Here is a 20,917-nt window from a genome sequence, read left to right as displayed (position 1 = left end):
ATATCTGGCTTCCCTTACTGGACTTTTGCTGACAAAGAACAGATGGCAAGGCTTTTGGATTTTGTTTTTTAGTTAAGAGATAAATTATGGGGTGAAGAGAATATATGCTATATTAAGAGATGATGATAGGCTATTAAAATTGTTTTTACTTGCTGGGATGAAGGGGGAGTTACTTTTTCTTTTTTTCTTTTTTACACTATTTTCTTTTTCTTTCTGTATTCCTATATTTTTTGTAGTTTGTATTAGTTTTTATTCTTTCTATTTGTAATTCTTAATAAAATTATTTGAAAAAAAAATTAAGATACAGATGCCTCAGTTCAGGTTCAGCTCCTGATGACTACATGGACATACCAATTTCTTCACAGTAGTATGGAACTGGCAGGTCACTGCCTTCCTCTGGGATTTTTTAAATTACTCAACCTAGTCTACTACTGTGGAATGTCTTGCTGCCTTTCCATCCAAGTACTAAACAGACCTAATTCATCTAAATCTCCAAGCCCAGACAAGGTAAGCTAGGGACTGCTGCCTGCTGAGTCATTGATAATTCTAAATCACATCATGTTATATACCTGATATTCTTAATTTCTCTGATTTTGTTGTCTTTTTGTACTAGGAATCAGTATAAGCAACACTTTGTAGAAAGCAAGAATATGGATATCATATCCAGCATAGTTATAACACCAGAGGAGATCTTCATGACTGCTTTACTTCCTATATGCCAGCACTTTTACATATTGACTTCGTAATTCAGTTTATATATATAATTATCATAGACCCATATTTTAAAACATCTCAATTATTATATGATAGTAAATCTTCTAGATGGCACAGAACAAGGCACTTCTGATTACTTATGCAACTTAATCAAACTAAGGAAAAAAAACTAATTCAGAGATCACCCAGAGTTTTGATGTTCCCATGTCTAGTATAAAACAGAAAAAAAAAGTCATCTGCATGAACAGAATGCATCCTTTCTGGTTCCACTGGATCACAAATATTAGGTACTAGATTAAGACTCCATTCAGCTTTCTCCAGACTGAAAATCTGCTGAATGCAAAGGGTCTTCCTTCTGCATAGATCTCAGTAAAATTGTTCTGTAAGTCACAATAAACCCATATTTCTTAATCCAAGTTTGTCTAAATGCAATTCAGTTTTTGTTTCATATGATAAAGCACTGCTCAAATTTTGCAGTGTACTTTCTATAACAGATGTACAAAATTTAATTTCATATTTGGTAAGATAAAGTTCAAGCAGTTCAGCTGGCTGGCTGGCGTATGTATGTATGTAGCCACTCATCTCATATTCACGACTCTGGGTGGCTTCTGGCAGGTCCATCTGTTGCAACTACCTCAACGGTTTACAAGCAACATGGTGAAATGCTGTATAAGACAATGAATATATACTGATGTTTCAACAGCCATGTTGTGACCTTCAGAGTAAATCTGAAACTAAACTTGGCAACAGAGGTTATGTCCATATGAATTGTCTATGTTAAATATTTACATTGGTAAATATAATAAAAGAAGCTTGATGACCTCAACCAAATGTATAGTTAATCTCTACATGAACTTTATTAAACAAAAAAAGTAGTCTCCTTTGAGTTAAACTGGATTCCTTGTGACCTCATGACCTTGTCTGTGCTTGGAAGTCAAGTAGATTTGGACCTAGTTATTACCTGGATGGAAAACAATGAGTGAACCAGGACTGTAGGCTAAACTAAGAAGTCAAAAAATGTTCTGGAAGAAGACAAGAAAAAAAAATACTTCCATGCTATTGCCAAGAAAATTGCATGGATCTGAAGTAAATTTCAGAAAAGAAAAAATTAATGGAAAGGCAGATCAGGTGAGGAAACATGAAAAAAAAGCACTTGGAAAAGACAAGTTTTCTCCCCACCTCCCCTAAATATAACCAATATTCTATATGTATTAGAATTAAATTCCAATTAACATACTGATGTATTGCCAAGATAGGTAATGGTAAAGTCAAGCTTTACTTTTGGTGATTTCATAGATGTGTCCATGCAGTTTTCTTGGGAATAATATAAAAATGGTTTGCCCCTACCTTCTTCCAGGATGTTTTTATGAATTTCTAGGCCAACCTGCAACCTTGGTATTCCTTGGAAGTCTACCATCCAAGTGCTAACCAGGCTGTTTAGCTTCTGAGCCCAGACAAAGTAAAAGCAGCAGTGAAAAACATTAAATCAAGCACCTCAATTTCTGTCAAGTGGATATGACTTATGAATTATAAAAATAAATCCGAAACTAAAAGCAAGAGGCTAACATGAACATGGTGTTCTCCACTATTTTTACTGAGAATTTATTGAGAATTTAATTTTGCAAGTGATTATTTCAGAGCCAATGGACAGTTGCAGTACTCAAGGTTTGAGAGTGGGAACACAAAAAGTTACAGGGATCTCAACTGATTTATATAACATAGATGAAATAACATATGAAGTTGGTTTAAGCTGCCATGCGCTAAAGTTATTATTCCAGAAAGTGGTTTAGGAAAGAGATGTAGAAAAATACTCCAGTAAAGATCATGGCAACACAATTCTTATCAAACCTTTGAAAAGATAATTTATAATAAAGCAATGATTTAAGTACACCTTCATTTCTCATTTAGAAGACCACTGAAAAGGCATCAGTGAGAATCATTTAGTCATGACTCTTTTTGGAAATATTAGCTTGAATGCAGACTTTGTACAAACACAAGGAATTGAAGATCTTCTACCCTCTCTTCCCACAACTCTCTAACTATTGTTCCTGAAGGTCTGGGGACCCTTCAAAATGCACACAATAGATACAACAGCTGAAATCAGAGTGACAGAATAATAGAAAAAATGGGTTCTGTTCAACCCATGCTAAATGCTTTTTCTAGTTTTTGCAAATTCCCTCTTCTTACTGAAGACTGCTTACTCCATTTCAAGACATTCTGGGAAATTCTCTGAATGTCAAGAATGCTTTTGGTGAATATAAGGGACTATAACAGCAAGGAGAGTGTGGAAAAGTTCTGTTCCACAATTATCTTTCTTGTATAAAATGTTGTCCCCAAATTACTGATTTACGTATATTGTGCTATGAAATAAGACAGATGTTTTCTGAATGTTATGCTTTGGAGTAAAATGAAGACAAGTGAAAAATAAATCCATGGTTCATTATAATCACATGTATCCAATCTTATAAGCAACTTAAGACAGTAGCAAAAGTAGTAAAAATTACTCTCTGATGGAACAAATATTAGGAAGGAGCCTATCATTAAAAGGCAAGACTAGTTGACAAAACAGTATCTCTGCTAAAATGTAAAGCTTTTGATAATAGCTTCGTTTGATTTAAATAATCACAAGTGCTCAATGTTCATAAAGAACTTACCTGACATTATTATAGAGGAATATGGTCAATGTGGGCTCTTAGACTCTGCAGAAAATCATTACTCTGTTGCAAAATAGATACAGACATAATAATTCCTACAGCCAAGCAGTCATAATTCCCAGTTACCTTCCAGAGGCACTACTACAATTACAGTACATTAAATTTCTAATTACAATACTTACTTGGTCTATATACTCCAAGACAAAATATTATTTTGATCTAGCAAGTGTGGAATTCATATACTAACTCTAGTGTGAATCTTGCCAAGGTCGCCTAAGCAAGTTCTAATTATAATCAAATTAATACATTTTCAAAAATAATTATAAGGAGAGTCAGATTAACATAGTAATATATTTCTTTAAAATGTGCTTATTTCTGCAACTTAATAGTAACCAGTTAAATAATAAGAGCATATAGTAAAATTTGAGTTGTAAGAGTTTGTTTGATCACTAATAATAAAACTATTATATGAATTTTGAAGCTTTTTATTTGTTACATCACTTATATCCTGCCTAATTCAATAGACTCCAGGAAGCTTACATTAAAAAACTCCAAACAGCAAAAACATTAATTAAAAAACAGAGATTAAGTATAGCATTATTCAAATATGCTAAAACAACCAGCAAGAAATTGTATTTATTAAAAATTTAGTCTGCACTGTCTTGATTTCATCCCTATCTGCCAACAGGTAGAGATGCCTGTTTGTGCTCCTTAAGAGAATCTGGGCAAGCGATTTTGCCTCAAAAATGTTTAAAGTTGCTAGAATAAAGTCTTCTGCTTTAGAGAAGAAGAAAAAACAATGGCTATTCTAAATCTTAATGTTCCTTGCTTAACATACTCAGCATGTGCCTTCCATATCCCCATATAATAAAAAAGTACTCTGAGATTTCTGTAATATCATAATTTTTTATTTTTGAAGTTATCAACTTGTTTTGCTTTCAATATTTGATTATAGCTTTTACACCTCTTTTATAACAAATGTGAAATAATAGCTGCCTCTTCATCATATAATACTAAAGCCTATACATTGGGGATAATGAAAATTTGGCCTATTTAAAGTTTTAGCCATAGAGTTAATATTAAAATTGAATAGACTGCACCAATATGAATCTCAGCTTAACTTCTTTCTGAGTGGATATTGGTTTTGAAAGCGCTCCTTGTGGATTACTTCTTACTCTTGGTCAAAACTCAGAAAGAGTCAGGCAGCATCCTTTAAGACATTTGTTAGTCTTAAAAGGTGCTACCAGACTTTCTGATGTTTGGCTACCACATATTAATATGGCACTCCTCCTATAATCTCACACTTAGGGAAGTATTTGCATAAATTTTCTGAATAAGCAGAAATAGATTACTATTAATGAACGAGTTCTTGATTTTACCCCATTTTAAAGTCCAAGAAGGCTAGAGAGAGAGAGAGAATTTACATTCCTAAAAATATGTATCCATTAGATGGCGGAACAATGAGTATGGTCAAATGTTGAATGTCCAGATCCAAAATCTGCTTGTTCATCCCCAAACATGCTCCCAAAGTCCAGCCACCCTTTTAACTTTTGATATTGGTGTTTAGCATATGGTTTACTGACTACACTCAGTGAACTGATGAAACTGTAGTTAGCTGGATTGCTTTTAATCTTTTTTATAGATTGGGGCAACTATTGCCATGCCCCAGTCTTTAGGAATATAGGTAATATGATCTATATGCAGAAATAAAAACACTGACACAGAAGCCCATCAGCCTGGATTCATTTTGGTTAGCGCAGGGAACACTAAGTTGCTTCCCAGAGTTTTTACTATTGTCGAGGATTCTACCGATTTGGTAATTTCTAATATAGCAACTGCTGGCTAAGTAGGGAGAAGATAACTATCCAACTCCTTGGTAAATGGAGAACGTGTAAAAAGCTCTAGAGTGCTCTTCCCACCAGTGCACTGAGGTTTGGTTAGCTGGACTAGATGACATTTTAAAAATCTACTGGCACTAGTTTGCAGATGAGAAATAATCATTCGCTCTAATCATTTTTTTAAGGTCTATTTTTTGTCCTTCAGAAAAGTTTAGTATTATTATTTAAGACCTGATCACTCCTATGCAGAAAAGGTTCCATTTATAAGCCTTAAAACTAGCTAAAACTGTCCTTCTGCACTCTACACACATTCTTTATCCACACATTCTTGGCTTCTGCTTTTCTGTCTCGAATTAAACTTCTTGTTTAATAATACATCCAGGTTGGGCATGCTGAATTTAAAGGGCAATGTTGAAAGTGAAATGTTTATGAAATGATGATACAGCCTCCACAGATGCGACCAAGCCCTGCTACTAAAAACTGAAACAAGATCTGAGGAACAAATAAAAAATGATACCTGCCAACCAGAAAAGTTAAATGGGGAGAATAGCAATCACTCTTATGACTGAAGGGAAGAGCCACATTTTAAATTTAATCAATCAGCATTCTAATAAATCTGGGTTTCATTCCTCATAGTTAAACATCAAAACAAAATTTGCTGATGATTGAACGATGGTGGTGTTTAGTTACTTATACTTTTCTGGTTAAGGAACAAGTAACATTGTCTTCGTAAAAAATAATATAAGATTCTGTACATACATTCACCTTGGCAGATTTTTGTCTGTGCATTATGCTATTAAACAGAAATACAAACTTACCACAGGTAAGACTTTAGAGCTTCACTGTTGGCTGTCCTTGCAGGACAGCAGCAGACATTGTTGGGATGAAGCAAAGCACTAAAAAGCACAAGAAGAATGCAGTCTCACAAAAATTAGTTGCAACAATTTTGTTGTTATCCAATCTGAAAATTCATTCTAACAAGCATGGTTAGCCAATCCAGCTGGATAAGACAGGTTTGTCACTATCTATTGTACTGCTTTCTGTCTGGGTTTGTCACTTTCATTTTCAAATGTTCATTCATTCGGTTTGGATTTACACTTCATATCAATACATTGTTTACTTAACCATGACATTTATTTATTTATCAATCAATCAATCAAATTTTTATCACCGCCCATCTCCCCCTCAAGGAGGGCCTCTGGGCGGTTTACAATAAACGTTGTATTAACCACAGCTCCAAGGTTAACAGAATACAGAAAGCCAAAATCAAATATGGGTTAGCACAATATATGAATCATATTTTCACTCTTAGTTTTATAACAGTTTATACATTCAAATATCAAAATACTGCTTCATACTGATTATGCTAGACAATCTGGCCCTATATCCATTTTTTTGTAAATTTTTGGCTTAGTATCCTTTGGGGCTTCTAGCCCATAGCTCCTGAGCAGTCTTTTAGATATATTTTGGTGCTGTCCAAATACTTTCCAGAACATTTGAAGGTAACCTTGTGAAATACGGATGGCCACATTTAATAGACTGTTTAATCATTAGCCTCAATTCCTCTTACATGACCCCCCTCAACCACTGAACATATTCATAAATAGCAGAATATGAAATGCCCAGAACCAGGTGTTCAGGTTTTCCTGCCTTTGGTTGCTATGGTACATTCCCTGGCAACTGAATTCAAGACCTGACAAAAAAAGGGAGATTTGCCTGAAAACACAGCACTACTAGCAACATGTTGTGCTAGAGAGTGGATCAATCACCCAATCATCTGGTGACCTACAAGGTAAGAAGCAGATAAAATATATTACTATGCAAGGAAGACAGAAAATAGCCACAGATCTAGAACCTTAAAACAACTGTCCAACTGATATTAGGATTCATTTCTTAAGTATAGCTGTTCTGCTCAAGGTTATGCTTCCATCCTTAAAATGATGACTTTTTATAAACCAATTAAAATGTGCTGCTTTTTAGAGCTTAAAATAAATGTTTCAAAACACTTCCATTAAACTCTTGTAAAAATAAATACCAGACCCAGTCTATTAAAAACCCTGGTCATTGCTAGATAAGGGTTCAGGATAACTCATGATTTTCTCAAATAACTAGGCATCACAAATTGTATAAACATTTTTTTCACTATCTGGATCCAAGAGCAAAGCCAAGGTTAAATCAACTTTATTTAACAAAAACTATATTAGAACCATTCCAGAAAGAATCTAGGATAAAAAAAAATCAAGTAGCCCAGGTTAAATAAATACTCTTCAGCTAAGAGAATTATAGGAGATGGTTTAAGACATTATAATAAATGTCGCTGCACTTCCAGAATAAAAAGTAATTAAATCCCCCAAAACACAAAGAATTAGGAAAGCAGCAAAATAAACACTGCAAGCTGCCTATATAGAATTCTTACATATTGCGTGGTAAAGTAATAAAGAATATTGGAAAGGCATTTCAGAAGTCATCGCAGAAATTCAAGACATTTTATAATTTAATTTATAGGTTGTACTGTTCAATAACTTAAGACTGCGAGAGCCAGTTTGGTCTAGTGGTTAAGGTTCTGGGCTAGAAACCAGGACTGTGAGTTCTAGTCCCACCTTAGGCATGAAAGCCGTCTGGGTGATCTTGGGCCAGTCACTTTCTCTCAGCCCAACTTGGTGCAATGTAGACTAGCCTCCTTGTGGTGCACCCCGGGCAACATGACTTTTCACAGCTAAATAGTCTACACATCTGGCTGCTAAACCTCACAAGGATTTCCCAGCAAGAACAAGCAGCATGAACACCGAACTGCTATGCCATACAATAAAAATAAAAAAAAAAACTTAAAACTGCATAAAAATAGAATGATGGCAAGTAATGTATTGCCAAATTCAAACTTTTTCCTTGTGACAATTTGGAAACATGATATCATATGAATTATGATATTATAACAGGTAATGTAACTTTTATTATTAAACATTAAAGAAGTAATAGAGCCAAAACTTGCTTTCTAGTGAACAAGAATAAATGCTACTCAAATTGCAATTTATAAGTACTTGTTGTTTCTTTCTATTTAATGGGCACAGAAATCCTTTTTGGGAGAAGACCCTAAGTACAGAACTGCAACTGCAACATCCTGTCAAGATCCTGAGACCAGGACAGAAAGCAATCCCTTACCAACATTTTCCACAATTTTGTTATTTGCTTTTATAGTTTTTCTCCTATGGGTTACAATAGGATTGAAATTATGTACAACTCAGTTCCAGTGTTGACATGTATTTCCCTGTAAGAATTTCATCTTTCTACCAATCTGCTCCTGGCGTGCCCATAGAACGTTACTGTTTTTTTTCTAGTAGATTTTGGTGCTCAACTGCTTGAGTCATTGGACTGAAGTTTCTGCAGCAACCAGTGATGGAAAAATGCAAAGACAGATCTATCTACTGAAGATTTGAAGCTTCTTGTGCCCCTAGATCAGGGTTCCTAACCAGGGTCACCAGCGGTTCCTTGAGAGATCACAATTTATTTAAAAAATTATTTCAAATTTGGACAACTTCACATTAAAGAGGTACGTTTCATTCTTTATTTTTAGTTTAAGAACACTGTTAATGCATATTTTTAGTTTAAGTTTTAGTTTAGTTTAAGAACACTGTTAATGCATATACAGGTCTACAGATGAAACAAATATAATAATTTTGTAACTTCTAGCCTAAATTTGACCCTGAATGTGCAGGGGTTCCCTGAGGCCTGAAAAAGATTTCAAGGGTTCCTCCAGGGTCAAAAGGTTGAGAAAGGCTGCCCCAGACCATACAAGTGTAGCCTTATTAATGGATGACATCAGAGTAATAATAAATCCTAATTTATTTTTAAAAAATAAAAAATAAACCTAATTAAACATATGTACATTATAGAATGAAGCAGCTGATAAGTTTAAAATCCTCAGGCCAGCAGAAACAATGTAATCTGATATGTGAAACGCACATAATATGAAATTGAGAAAGGTAGAATTGTACCAACTTGAATTTTGCTGAATGAAGGAAGTGTTAAGGCCATACCTGATACCTATATTTAACCCATCTGTAAGGATAAGGTCAGAAAGAGAACCCCTACTGAGCAAATATTAACTTGATTAATGACATTTATGAAAAAAACAATATCCCAACAAGGAAATAAACCACAGTAAGCTCAGGAAAATATCTGCTGTCACTTGAGTTGGTAAATCAAAATGCTACCTGCAGCTTAAAAGTGATATGTTAATTACAGCAAAAAAAAAAAAAGATTCTGTATAGTTTGGAGTATACAATGTGCAGCCTCCAAAGTTAAGGATATAGTTCCAAGAAATCTCCAAAACTCATTTCCAGATTGTACATTTTAATGTGCAAAAGTGGAAACTATTAAAAACATGATTGGAAAGTAGTTGTCATGAGTAAGGATGGCGAGCAGGGGGCTCCCATCCAGACTGTTAAGCGCATGCGTAGCACTGAGGAATTAAGTAGCCATTCCAAGAGACACAGATCGGGCCCGCCTTAACCTTTGGGGTTTATCTGTCTGGGTTTTTCCCACGCTTCTTCAGTTTGTTAGGATTTTCCTGGTATGTAGCAGCAATAAAACACTAGAGACCTGTTCCTTGTCTCAGCGTGGTTCCTGGCTGTTAGGACAGTAGTTATTACTGAAAAGTTAACTGTATTTTTGTTTGCTAGTGAATAAAAGTAATACACACATTGAAAAATTTATTTAGATCATCTTAGAAATATTTGTGGCACTATTAGGCCACACAAATGTTTTCATGTTATTTAAACAGATTTTCTCTGGATGCTTTCCCTAATCTATATTTTTCCATAAAGATTTACACACATAAAAAATGTCTTTTTAGAATTAAAAGTGAAGAGTCATCAATAACTTCAAAGTGAAAAATAGATGGCATTCTAGAAAGTGAGAGTAGAAAATGTGAAGAGACGAAGAAAGTGAAGGAGGAAAGGAGGGATACAGCAAATTACTAAAACTAAATACACAGCATGCAACCAGCACTGAATGTTTTAAACAAGTGAGTCAGAAAATTGCAGTGTAGATATATGAGTCACTAAATGGAACAAAAAGTAAAACTTTTTCCATGAACTATAAAGATAAATTCCTATTTGATTAAAGAGAAACCAATACTCTTCATAAAATGAAAGTTCCAGTGCTAACATAAACTATTATTACTTTATCTTTCCTCAGTTTTTCTCACAAAAAACAGAATATTTTAGGAGAATGAGTCTTGGGTGAAATAACAGCTTTGATTTTTTTTTTTTAAATTAGGATTAGGATTCCTACTAAGTAGGTGTAATTCTGGCAAATTCTGAAGTTCAAGCTATATTCTTGTTTGCTTCTGTAGAGCAGCCTTCCTCAACATTTTGACCCTGGAGGAACCCGTGAAATATTTTTCAGGCCTCAGGGAACCCCTACACATTCAGACTTAAATATAGGCCAGAAGTTACAAAATTACTCTATTCATTTCATGTGTGGGCCTGTATCTGTGTGTGTGTGTGTATGCATTAACAGTGTTCTTAAACTGAAAATAAAGAAACTAATGTGAAATTGCCTAAATTTGAAATAATTCTTTAAATAAATCGTGATCTCCCAGGGAACCCCTAGTGACCTCTTGCGGAACCCTAGGGTTCCATAGAACCCTGGCTGACAAACCCTGCTGTAGAGATATAAGCAAAAAAGGATGTATGAACAGATGGGAGATGAGAAGCAACAAGGGGAATATTCCTGCAGAGAATATTGTATTTGAGAATGGCATCATTACACGAACCATGACTGTTTGCAAAAGAATATAGTTCTACATTAAGGGGGAGGGGGGATTTTGCAACTACTACTCCCTTCTCCCTGTCCTCAAAAACTCTCTTTTATTGTTAAGAGAATTTGCTTTTATAGGAACTTTTCTTAGAAAATATCACTGTATAGTCCTTCATGTAATACAAACGTGGACATTCAAGTATCAGAACAGAAGAAAACAACTGGAAATAACAGAAAGACCCACCACCTGTCCAACCCATTTCTGTGTTACGGTATGTACAAAATTATTAAGTAGCAGTACTGAGATATCAGAAAACATTCAGAAGTGTTAAGTAGGTAGTGTTGCTAAGAGTTAATTTGACTGAATTCTAGTTGTTGGGGAAACATGTAAGTAATTAACACTGGATAACATCCCCAATATTTCATTTGTTACGAACTGAAAATGGTTATTTTTCACCACACCCTGTGTGTTACCTCTCTTCTTCTCTCTATGGCTTAGCATGGCATCCAGAACCAGAATGAGTAATGAAGAACTCAAAAACGTGCTTACAACTTTCTGATATTTTATTGGATTTGTTAAAAGACATTGCCAGTCACACAAACCTTATGAGTAAAAGATTTAGCTGGGTCTAATTTTGTTTAGAGTAAATATCTATAAGGTGGGTGAAAACAACTGCAAGTTTTTCCTACGACAGTCTATCAGTTTTCATCTAGAGCAGGTGCTTCCTATATTAGATCTGCTTCAGGGAACAGCATCTCTCCCTGTAGCAGTGTGCCGACCCTCGCAAAGCCCGCTTCCTTCCAGTCACCCTGCGAGCAGATCATAACGCTGATGGAGAGGGGGATGGACGTATCTGGTCATTCATGTAACTCCTGGACCATCCCGACGGACTTCCCAACCCATATTTGTTTCGCGTAACCTGTCCACCGTAGACTACCCCTCGGGCAGACTTTCCAACGATCTGCTTAGGCCAATTCTTCGGTCTACTCTTCCACTTTTCCTCCTCAGCCTATCACAAGGACGGAGATCTGGCCCTCAGTTCTGATGCCCACCAACCTGCTCCGTAGGTCCGCCTCCGTGGGCTCCGCTTCCCTGCTCTACCTCCGAGCCTCGCTCACTGCTCTTGCTGCCTCGCTAAAGAACACCCCATACACCCCCCCCCTCCCAGTAGAACCTTACCTCCGGACGCCAGGGCGGACTTCACATCCCACACTCCGTCGGTCTCGTCAGCACTACCTAAACCATAACGCATGCGCAGAATCAGAGGTTGGAGGAAGGAGTGGACAGCACAGAGCATGATGGGAAGGGTAGGTAGGCGCTAACAACTTCGTCTTAGGAGGTCACTTCAAGATTACTCCTGACGTCATTTTTTTCTTTGCTGTCGGAAGTTAAAGCGGTCACTGCCCATCAGAATCTTGCCCAACCCGGTGCCTCAAATATGATTTCCATTCCTATAAGTGGTCGTGTTTGTTGGTAATTATGGGAGATCAATTCTAATACATCTTAAGGGTATCACCCTGCGATCTAGGGAGGAGACGGGCTGCGGAGAATTGTGATTTATTGGGGCTACCAAGTCCGGACAATGCATTCCAGATCTGGCAGCGCTTAAGACAACCTGACATAAATAGCCCACCGTTAATACTCCTTTACAACAGCTTGCAAATAACCTCAGATATTCCTGCATTGTATAATGGGAAATAAATGACAATTGACTTCAGTGTATACACGCAATGCTTCTTGTGATTCCCCGCAAGATTTTAAATAGAAGAAAATTAGTTCGATTCCATTTGCAACTTCATTATGCTTCTTAAGCCCATGAACACCTTATGAAGACCAAGTCCTAGCTAATACATTTTCCTGGCTCTTGCATGTTCTTATTTGTAGATCTCTAGAACCTAAAGCAGGCTTCTCCTCCCTCACTGATGAGTGGATACATAGACATACCCATCATGCTATGCCCTTTATTATGCAGAGAGCAGAAGCAAGTCAAAATAAATTAGTATGAGTTAAGATAACATACTGTGGCTAAAACTAGCTGATACCAACACCATTCACTATGCTTTTCCATTGCCTTTCTGTCCTTGCAAACAATCTTTGCTTTCATCACATCCATTTACTTCATCCATTGCCTTTTATTCTTTAGACCTGTTTTTTTTAGGATCTGTAACCATTACTTTTTTGCTCTTCCTTTTCCTTCATAATTTTGCTTTGTCATTTGATCCTCATTCATTCTCCCTATATCACCAACCTCTTTCAGTGTACTATTTAGCATCCTTCACATTCAATGTTTTTCAGAATACATGAGATCAGATCTCTTTCCAGAGGTTTGTATCATCTAAAATTTAACAAATGGTGAAGTATACATTCAGAAATTCAGGCTCATTTCAGAAAATGGAAGTATGCATTTGCACGCAGATAAGTATAAGGCAGATGAAGGGAAAATGCAAAGTTCAAGGCTCGCATACTTTTCCCACTGTTCTGGAGATGTGTTGAAAAAATTGGAGGCTTCTGCTATAGGAGATGTAAAGACTTCCTGAAGTTTGCTGATCAACCATCAGTCTTCCAGACAAGTCAGAAGCTTCTGCACCAGCAAGTAGGAAGAATTGGAGAGTTGAATTTATGCTTTTCCAAAGACCAAGAATTGTAACTTTAACTTCCTATTTCCTCACTGGAACTCTTTTTGTATATATCAGTCACTTCCATTTTGTGGCCGACAGGCTGAATAGATTATGTATCAAGAAACACTTCACAGGCTTCTTATTTTGGCTGATAACTGCAAATGCAAACAGTTGTATTGTTTTGGCCTGACCAGTTTGTAAACATCTGAAAGTTTATAATTAGTGCGAGCATCCATTCATCTTCATATGTCTCCAGAAGTCTGCAATCTAATGATTCTCAGTCCTACAGCAGAATCATCAAAAATTCATGCTAAACTCATTAAAATTTTTGAAGTATTTTATTATTCTTTCTACACAAGCCCTCCATGAAAAACTAATTCAAAGAGACAGCTCTATTTTCACACCCATGTTGCTTTGATAAGGGGTCAGTGCTGGTCGGACTTCTTCATTCAGGAATCTTGTCACCTGTCGTGAAGAAACAACAATCTGGATTGAGTCCCCAATGAATTGTAATCCATTACCATTTGCTGTTTTTATCACCCCATGAAAAGTATCTAGAAGTGAGCACCCTGACACATGACTTAGTTGCTTTGTCTTTGAACTCATATAATACGTTCTGTATGAGCATGTTTTGAAGAATCCTGGAAGTTCAGCTGGTCCAGAATTTTGCAGTCACACTACAACTGGGGTCAGTTATGTGAGCAGGTTACTGCTTTGATAGAGCAGCTGCACTGGCTGCTGGTCTATTTACAGATACAATTCAAACTGCTGGTTATAACTCATAAACCTCTACAGGACATAGAACCATGCTATTTGAAAGATACAAAGATACTGGATTTAAGATCTTTTATGAGAGGTCCTTCTCTTGAACTTTGGATATCATAGGCATATTTGGTGAAACACAAGTTGCAGCTTCTTTATACCTGCTTCGAAACTTGGAAAATTAACTTCTATTGTTTTTCTACCATTAGGCAGACAAGTTTCCTATGATAAACTGCTTTGGCTGCTGCTTTGGGTTTTAACTGGTTGGATAGTGTCTGTTTTCATTTACTGGTGAGTTCTAATTATATTTTAATTGTTTTTAAAGTAACAGTTTTTCAGTTTAATTATTTTATTTCTATTCTTAGTCCCTTAACTGCTATTTTGTAGAAACTGGGAAATGATTTCAATATATAAAATCATATAAACAGAAAATTGCCAAGAACTTTGCTGTTATTCAATAATAGTTTATATACATAGAATGGACAATTTTTGATCAATATGCATTAAACCAGTATAAGAAGGTGGGATAAGTAATTTTATTTATTTATCATATTTTTATCACTGCCCATCTCCCCCACACGGGGGACCTTGGGCGGTTCACAATAAAACGTTTACAATTCAATGAAAACTTAAATAATATCAATAATCAATAAATCCAGACACAAAATATAATAAAATCCAAATAATGGCAGATTTAATTCAACCCAAATGGGACAACACCAGGCCCGGCAGGCCTAGGGAACCAACCAACCCCAAGAGTGGCTCCTCCTCTCCCTACTCCAAGCATGATGACAAACCAGGTCTTCAGCTGTTTTCTGAAGTCCAGCAGAGAGGGGGCTAACCTCACTTCTGGGGGAAGGGTATTCCAAAGGGCAGGAGCTGCTGCAGAGAAGGCCCGCCTACTGGACCCCATCAGATGGAATTCTCTTTAGAATAAAATGTCCAGAATACATTAGGGTAAAATGAAATACCAATGGAAGACCCAAGAACTTAAGAGAATGGAGAGGAAGGAAGAGGTCTAGCTAAAGGAACAAAAGATTAGCATATCAATTTTGGTAATACTAGATCTGAATTCTTCAGCAAAGGATCATTACCTTGTTGTGGTGCTGGAGCTTGAGCACCTCAATGATGCCATGAGCTAAACCGTGAAGGGCCACCCAAGACGGGAAGGTCATGACAGAGAGGTCAGACTAAATGCGATCCCTGGGGAAGGTAATGGCAACCCACCCCAGTATTCTTGCCGTGAAAACTAAATGGATCAGTACAACCAGAGAAATGTCGGTATACCATCGGAAGATGAGATTCCCAGGTCGGAAGATGGTCAAAATGCTACTGGGGAGGAACAGAGGATGCGTTCAACTAGCCCCAGACGTGATGACGCAGCTAGCTCAAAGCCGAAAGGACGGCTAGCAGCCGACGGTGCTGGTGGTGAACGGCGAATCCGATGTTCTAAGGATCAACACACCATTGGAACCTGGAATGTAAGATCTATGAGCCAGGGCAAATTGGATGTGGTTATTGGTGAGATGTCAAGATTAAAGATAGACATTTTGGGCGTCAGTGAACTGAACTGGACTGGAATGGGCCACTTCACATCAAATGACCACCAGATCTACTACTGTGGACAAGAGGACCACAGAAGAAATGGAGTAGCCTTCATAATTAATAGTAAAGTGGCTAAAGCAGTGCTTAGATACAATCCAAAAAACGATCGAATGATCTCAATTCGAATTCAGGGCAAGCCATCTAACATCACAGTGATCCAAATATACGCCCCAACCACAGATGAAGACGCTGAAGTAGATCATTCTATGAGGATCTGCAGCACCCACTGGACAACATGCCTAAAAGAGAAATTATTTTCATCATAGGAGACTGGAATGCTAAGGTGGGCAGTCAGATGACACCTGGAATTACAGGTAAGCATGGCCTGGGAGAACAAAATGAAGCAGGAAATAGGCTGATAGAATTTTGCCAGGACAACTCACTCTGCATAACAAACACTCTCTTCCAACAACCTAAGAGACGGCTTTATACATGGACTTCACCAGATGGACAACACCGAAATCAGATTGACTACATCCTTTGCAGCCAAAGGTGGCGGACATCTATACAGTCAGTAAAAACAAGACCTGGAGCTGGCTGTAGTTCCGATCACGAACTTCTTATGGCACAATTTAGGATCAGACTAAAGAGATTAGGGAAGACCCACAGATCAGCTAGATATGAGCTCACTAATATCCCTAAGGAATATGCAATGGAGGTGAAGAATAGATTTAAGGGACTGGACTTAATAGATAGGGTCCCGTAAGAACTATGGACAGAAGTTTGCAACATTGTTCAGGAGGCGGCAACGAAATACATCCCAAAGAAAGAGAAAACCAAGAAGGCAAAATGGCTGTCTAGAAGTAGCCTAAGAAAGAAGGAAAGCAAAAGGCAACAGTGATAGGGGGAGATATGCCCAATTAAATGCAAAATTCCAGAGGTTAGCCAGAAGAGATAAGGAATTATTTTTAAACAAGCAATGCGCGGAAGTGGAAGAAGACAATAGAATACGAAGGACAAGAGACCTCTTCCAGAAAATTAGAAACATTGGAGGTAAATTCCAGGCAAAAATGGGTATGATCAAAAACAAAGATGGCAGGGACCTAACAGAAGAAGAAGAGATCAAGAAAAGGTGGCAAGAATATACAGAAGACCTGTATAGGAAGGATAACAATATTGGGGATAGCTCTGACGGTGTGGTCAGTGAGCTAGAGCCAGACATCCTGAAGAGTGAGGTTGAATGCCTTAAGAAGCATAGCAGCAGGAGACGATGGCATCCCAGCTGAACTGTTCAAAATCTTGCAAGATGATGCTGTCAAGGTAATGCATGCTATATGCCAGCAAATTTGGAAAACACAAGAATGGCCATCAGACTGGAAAAAATCATCTTATATCCCCATACCAAAAAAGGAAACACTAAAGAATGTTCAAACTATCGAACAGTGGCACTCATTTCACATGCCAGTAAGGTAATGCTCAAGATCCTGCAAGGTAGACTTCAGCAATTCATGGAGCGAGAATTGCCAGATGTACAAGCTGGGTTTAGAAAAGGCAGAGGAACTAGGGACCAAATTGCCAATATCCGATGGATAATGGAAAAAGCCAGGGAGTTTCAGAAAAACATCTATTTCTGTTTGATTGACTATTCTAAAGCCTTTGACTGTGTGGACCATAACAAATTGTGGCAAGTTCTTGGTGGTATGAGGATAGCAAGTCATCTTGTACGCCTCCTGAGGAATCTGGATAACGACCAAGTTGCAACAGTTAAGAACAGACCACGGAACAACAGACTGGTTTAAGATTGGGAAAGGAGTACGGCAGGGTTGTATACTGTCACCCTACCTATTCAACTTGTATGCTGGGCTTGAGGAATCCAAGGCTGGAGTTAAAATCACTGGAAGAAACATCAACAATCTCAGATATGCAGATGATACCACTTTGGTGGCTGAAAGCAAAGAGGAACTGAGGAGCCTTATGATGAAGGTGAAAGAAGAAAGTGCAAAAGCTGGCTTGCAGCTAAACCTCAAAAAAAACAAGATTATGGCAACCAGCTTGATTGATAACTGGCAAATAGAAGGAGAAAACGTAGAGGCAGTTAAAGACTTTGTATTTCTAGGTGCAAAGATTACTGCAGATGCTGACTGCAGTCAGGAAATCAGAAGACGTTTATTCCTTGGGAGAAGAGCAATGACAAATCTCAATAAAATAGTTAAGAGCAGAGACATCACACTGACAACAAAGGTCCGCATAGTTAAAGCAATGGCATTCCCAGTAGTAACATATGGCTACGAGAGCTGGACCATAAGGAAGGCTGAGAGAAGGAAGATCGATGCTTTGGAACTGTGGTGTTGGAGGAAAATTCTGAGAGTGCCTTGGACTGCAAGAAATCAAACCAGTCCATACTCCAGGAAATAAAGCCAGACTGCTCACTTGAGGGAATGATATTAAAGGCAAAACTGAAATACTTTGGCCACATAATGAGAAGACAGGACACCCTGGAGATGATGATGATGATGCTAGGGAGAGTGGAAGGCAAAAGGAAGAGGGGCCGACCAAGGGCAAGATGATGGTCATTCTAGAGGTGATGGACTCGTCCCTGGGGGAGCTGGGGGTGGTGACGACCGACAGAAAGCTCTGGCATGGGCTGGTCCATGAAGTCACGAAGAGTCGGAAGTGACTGAACGAATAAACAACAAGATCTGAATTGAGACATAACAGCCATGGATTAAAAAAAAAAATTAGAGTCAAGAGCAACCTAATAAGTCAAGAGCAACCTAATAAGGATATTAGTTTTTTCTGCTTTTCCCTACCTGTTGAGAAGCACGGCCAGTGAATGATATGGGCTCCAACAGAGTTTCCAGTTGCCCATGGATAGGGCTAAAATAAGGATCAGCACAAATTCGTGCAATGAGGTCATTATCACCTCCTTCTTGCTTCACAACAGCAGCTGCCTGCTGGGACAGAACCCTTATCTTCTCATGACACTCCTAAAGGTAAAAAGTGAACAATGTGTTACTCCTAAGCTTGGAAAATGTTACATCTCATCATGAATTATTAATACAGAGTTTAGAAAGCTCATCCAAAGGCTCCTAGATAGACCGTCTGGCAAACAGGATTTGAATGGTATGAGACAAGTATTGCAAAATTCTCTCTGATTTAATATTTTTTTCTTTTTAAATTACAATCTGCAGTGAGACAGTAAAGAACTTCCCTTTCTTAAAACTCTCCATTATTTTATAGAAGAATTTAAGCTAAAAACCAGTCATGAAGATGAATTAGCAGAAAGCAATATAACCGACAATCAATCCAGACTTTTCTAACTTGATCAATTTTTCAAAATCCGTGATTTTAACAAAAAATGTTGCTAGTGCTCAAGTTGCAGCTCCAGAGAAAATGGTTCTGTGGTATGTATGAAATGTTTTGCTTTACCTAGCCAGAAAAATTCATAGGTGGGACTATTCATCCACATTAGAGAAGTTTTTAAAATCATACAATGCTGAGGTGACAGGGAATTTGCTTCCAAAACCACAGATGTTTAAGCAACACTTTTGAATGATGCATTTTAATACAATTTAGAAAGGTACCCTTGTTCATTATTCTAAATATTAGCTTGTGATAGCCATAATGTAATGCTTTAACTCATTGATAGTTTTATAAGTAGGTATTTAGGGAAAATATTACAAAAAAGAGGTAGGGAAGAAACAAAGTAATTCTGCAGTTCAAAGTTCTTCCCAAAATGGAGGTTCGAAGTCAGAATTGGGTGTTCCTGGTATCAGATTACAACCCATCTTTAGGGATTAAAAAATGAGCTTACCTCACAACCAAAAATCTGAAAAAACAAGGATCATTAGGATAATTTAATGTTTTGCTATGTGCAATACACATAGATGCTTTGAACTGACAGAGAAGAGAAATGAAAAAATAGTGTGGTAATTTATATTAACAAGACTGAAGAATAATTTTGATAGGTATACTGGTATAAAATCAACTGAACCAAATATAGAATTCAAGAGCTAATTTACATAAACTTTTTATAATTCTTCTGTTTCTTGTGTGTGAAGTCCCTTTAGAAATTGATGAATAAGCATATGTAATTAACTACTTACCTGGCGATTTCCCCCAGCTTTCACCATAGCCATGATAATATTTTCTGTGGACATGAAAGGCAACTCCTGTTCTATATGCCTTGCAATTACCTAAAACAATTATGATATAAATACTTACATATTGGATTGTTATTGTAGTCTGTTTTTCTTAATTATTTATTTATTCAACAGATGGCACATAGCCCCATGTAAAGCACATTCTTTTTTTATGCAGAAGACCTCAGCTGGCTAGATAGGAAACTGAAGAATCCTGGATAACTGGTTATATTTCTAGATGACATGTTCTTCAATACAAGCTTAGAAAACTAATCACAGAACAGGTACAGATAGTTTCATGGAAACAGAAAACCAAAGCAGGATGTCTTCTATGCAGCAAGCCAGCTTCCCCTCCATTTGAAATGTACATGACAAATACACTAATTAATAAATCAGATACTGCTTTGGTTTTTTTTCTTGTCCCAAAGAGATACACTTTCATACTTCGGTTGGGCTCTATGAGCCTTTAAATTATCTGAAATCATATACATGTTTAGTAAGTGTGATTGTTTAGATGATTTGGTGATGGATCCTATCTGGAATCTGCTTAGTATTAATCTTACTTTGTACCTTACAGTATAATTGCTGCAACCCTATTTAAGGTAGAATAACAACAGAACCAAATGGGATTGTTTTAAAATATCTCTAGAAACCCAATGCTGTAAATGGGATGATGATTTACAAGTTTATTTTTAGGAAATTCTTTCCATGTCAGTTCCTCCTTGGGAGCATACTGATCTTGCCGCTCCAGGGTGATCCAGCGATCTTCTGGAAGTCAGTCCTCCAAAACAGAAGTGGCTTATGGTGTTCTTGTTGGAACAGACCTGTTTTGCAGCTGGACTGGAACCAAACACTACAAATTGCTTCTGGCATGGAGGATTAA

At 37.2% G+C, this 20,917-nt stretch overlaps 2 protein-coding genes and 1 long non-coding RNA gene across 7 annotated transcripts in view; 1 reads left to right on the top strand and 2 right to left on the bottom strand.

The window, feature by feature from the left end:
- Positions 1-12,234, bottom strand: part of SGSM3 (small G protein signaling modulator 3) — a 43,550-nt gene extending 31,316 nt beyond the window's left edge. The window contains exons 1-3 of one of the 4 annotated variants that reach the window (XM_063308159.1): positions 12,147-12,232; positions 6,025-6,102; positions 3,369-3,431 (exon numbers count right to left, since the gene is read on the bottom strand). In XM_063308159.1, the coding sequence (XP_063164229.1) occupies positions 3,369-3,375 (7 nt within the window). In that variant the 5' untranslated portion in view covers positions 3,376-3,431; positions 6,025-6,102; positions 12,147-12,232. Of the gene's footprint in view, positions 1-2,061; positions 2,143-3,368; positions 3,432-6,024; positions 6,103-12,146 lie in introns of those variants that run through there. The other 3 variants (XM_063308160.1, XM_063308157.1, XM_063308158.1) reach the window with 3 other exon arrangements.
- ADSL (adenylosuccinate lyase) overlaps positions 1-20,917 on the bottom strand; it is a 275,527-nt gene that overhangs the window by 235,324 nt on the left and 19,286 nt on the right. Inside the window, exons 11-13 of one of the 2 annotated variants that reach the window (XM_063308163.1) lie at positions 19,999-20,088; positions 18,703-18,879; positions 13,948-14,050 (exon numbers count right to left, since the gene is read on the bottom strand). In XM_063308163.1, the coding sequence (XP_063164233.1) occupies positions 13,964-14,050; positions 18,703-18,879; positions 19,999-20,088 (354 nt within the window). In that variant the 3' untranslated portion in view covers positions 13,948-13,963. Of the gene's footprint in view, positions 1-13,904; positions 14,051-18,702; positions 18,880-19,998; positions 20,089-20,917 lie in introns of those variants that run through there. The other variant, XM_063308162.1, reaches the window with a different exon arrangement.
- Positions 12,342-20,424, top strand: LOC134500770 (uncharacterized). The gene is made up of 3 exons (XR_010068294.1): positions 12,342-12,440; positions 14,557-14,638; positions 20,170-20,424. It is a non-coding gene; the product is annotated as an uncharacterized LOC134500770 (long non-coding RNA).

This window comes from Candoia aspera, chromosome 7, assembly GCF_035149785.1.
Source record: "Candoia aspera isolate rCanAsp1 chromosome 7, rCanAsp1.hap2, whole genome shotgun sequence".
NCBI lineage: Eukaryota > Metazoa > Chordata > Lepidosauria > Squamata > Boidae > Candoia > Candoia aspera.
This window is presented reverse-complemented; position numbering and strand designations above follow the sequence as displayed.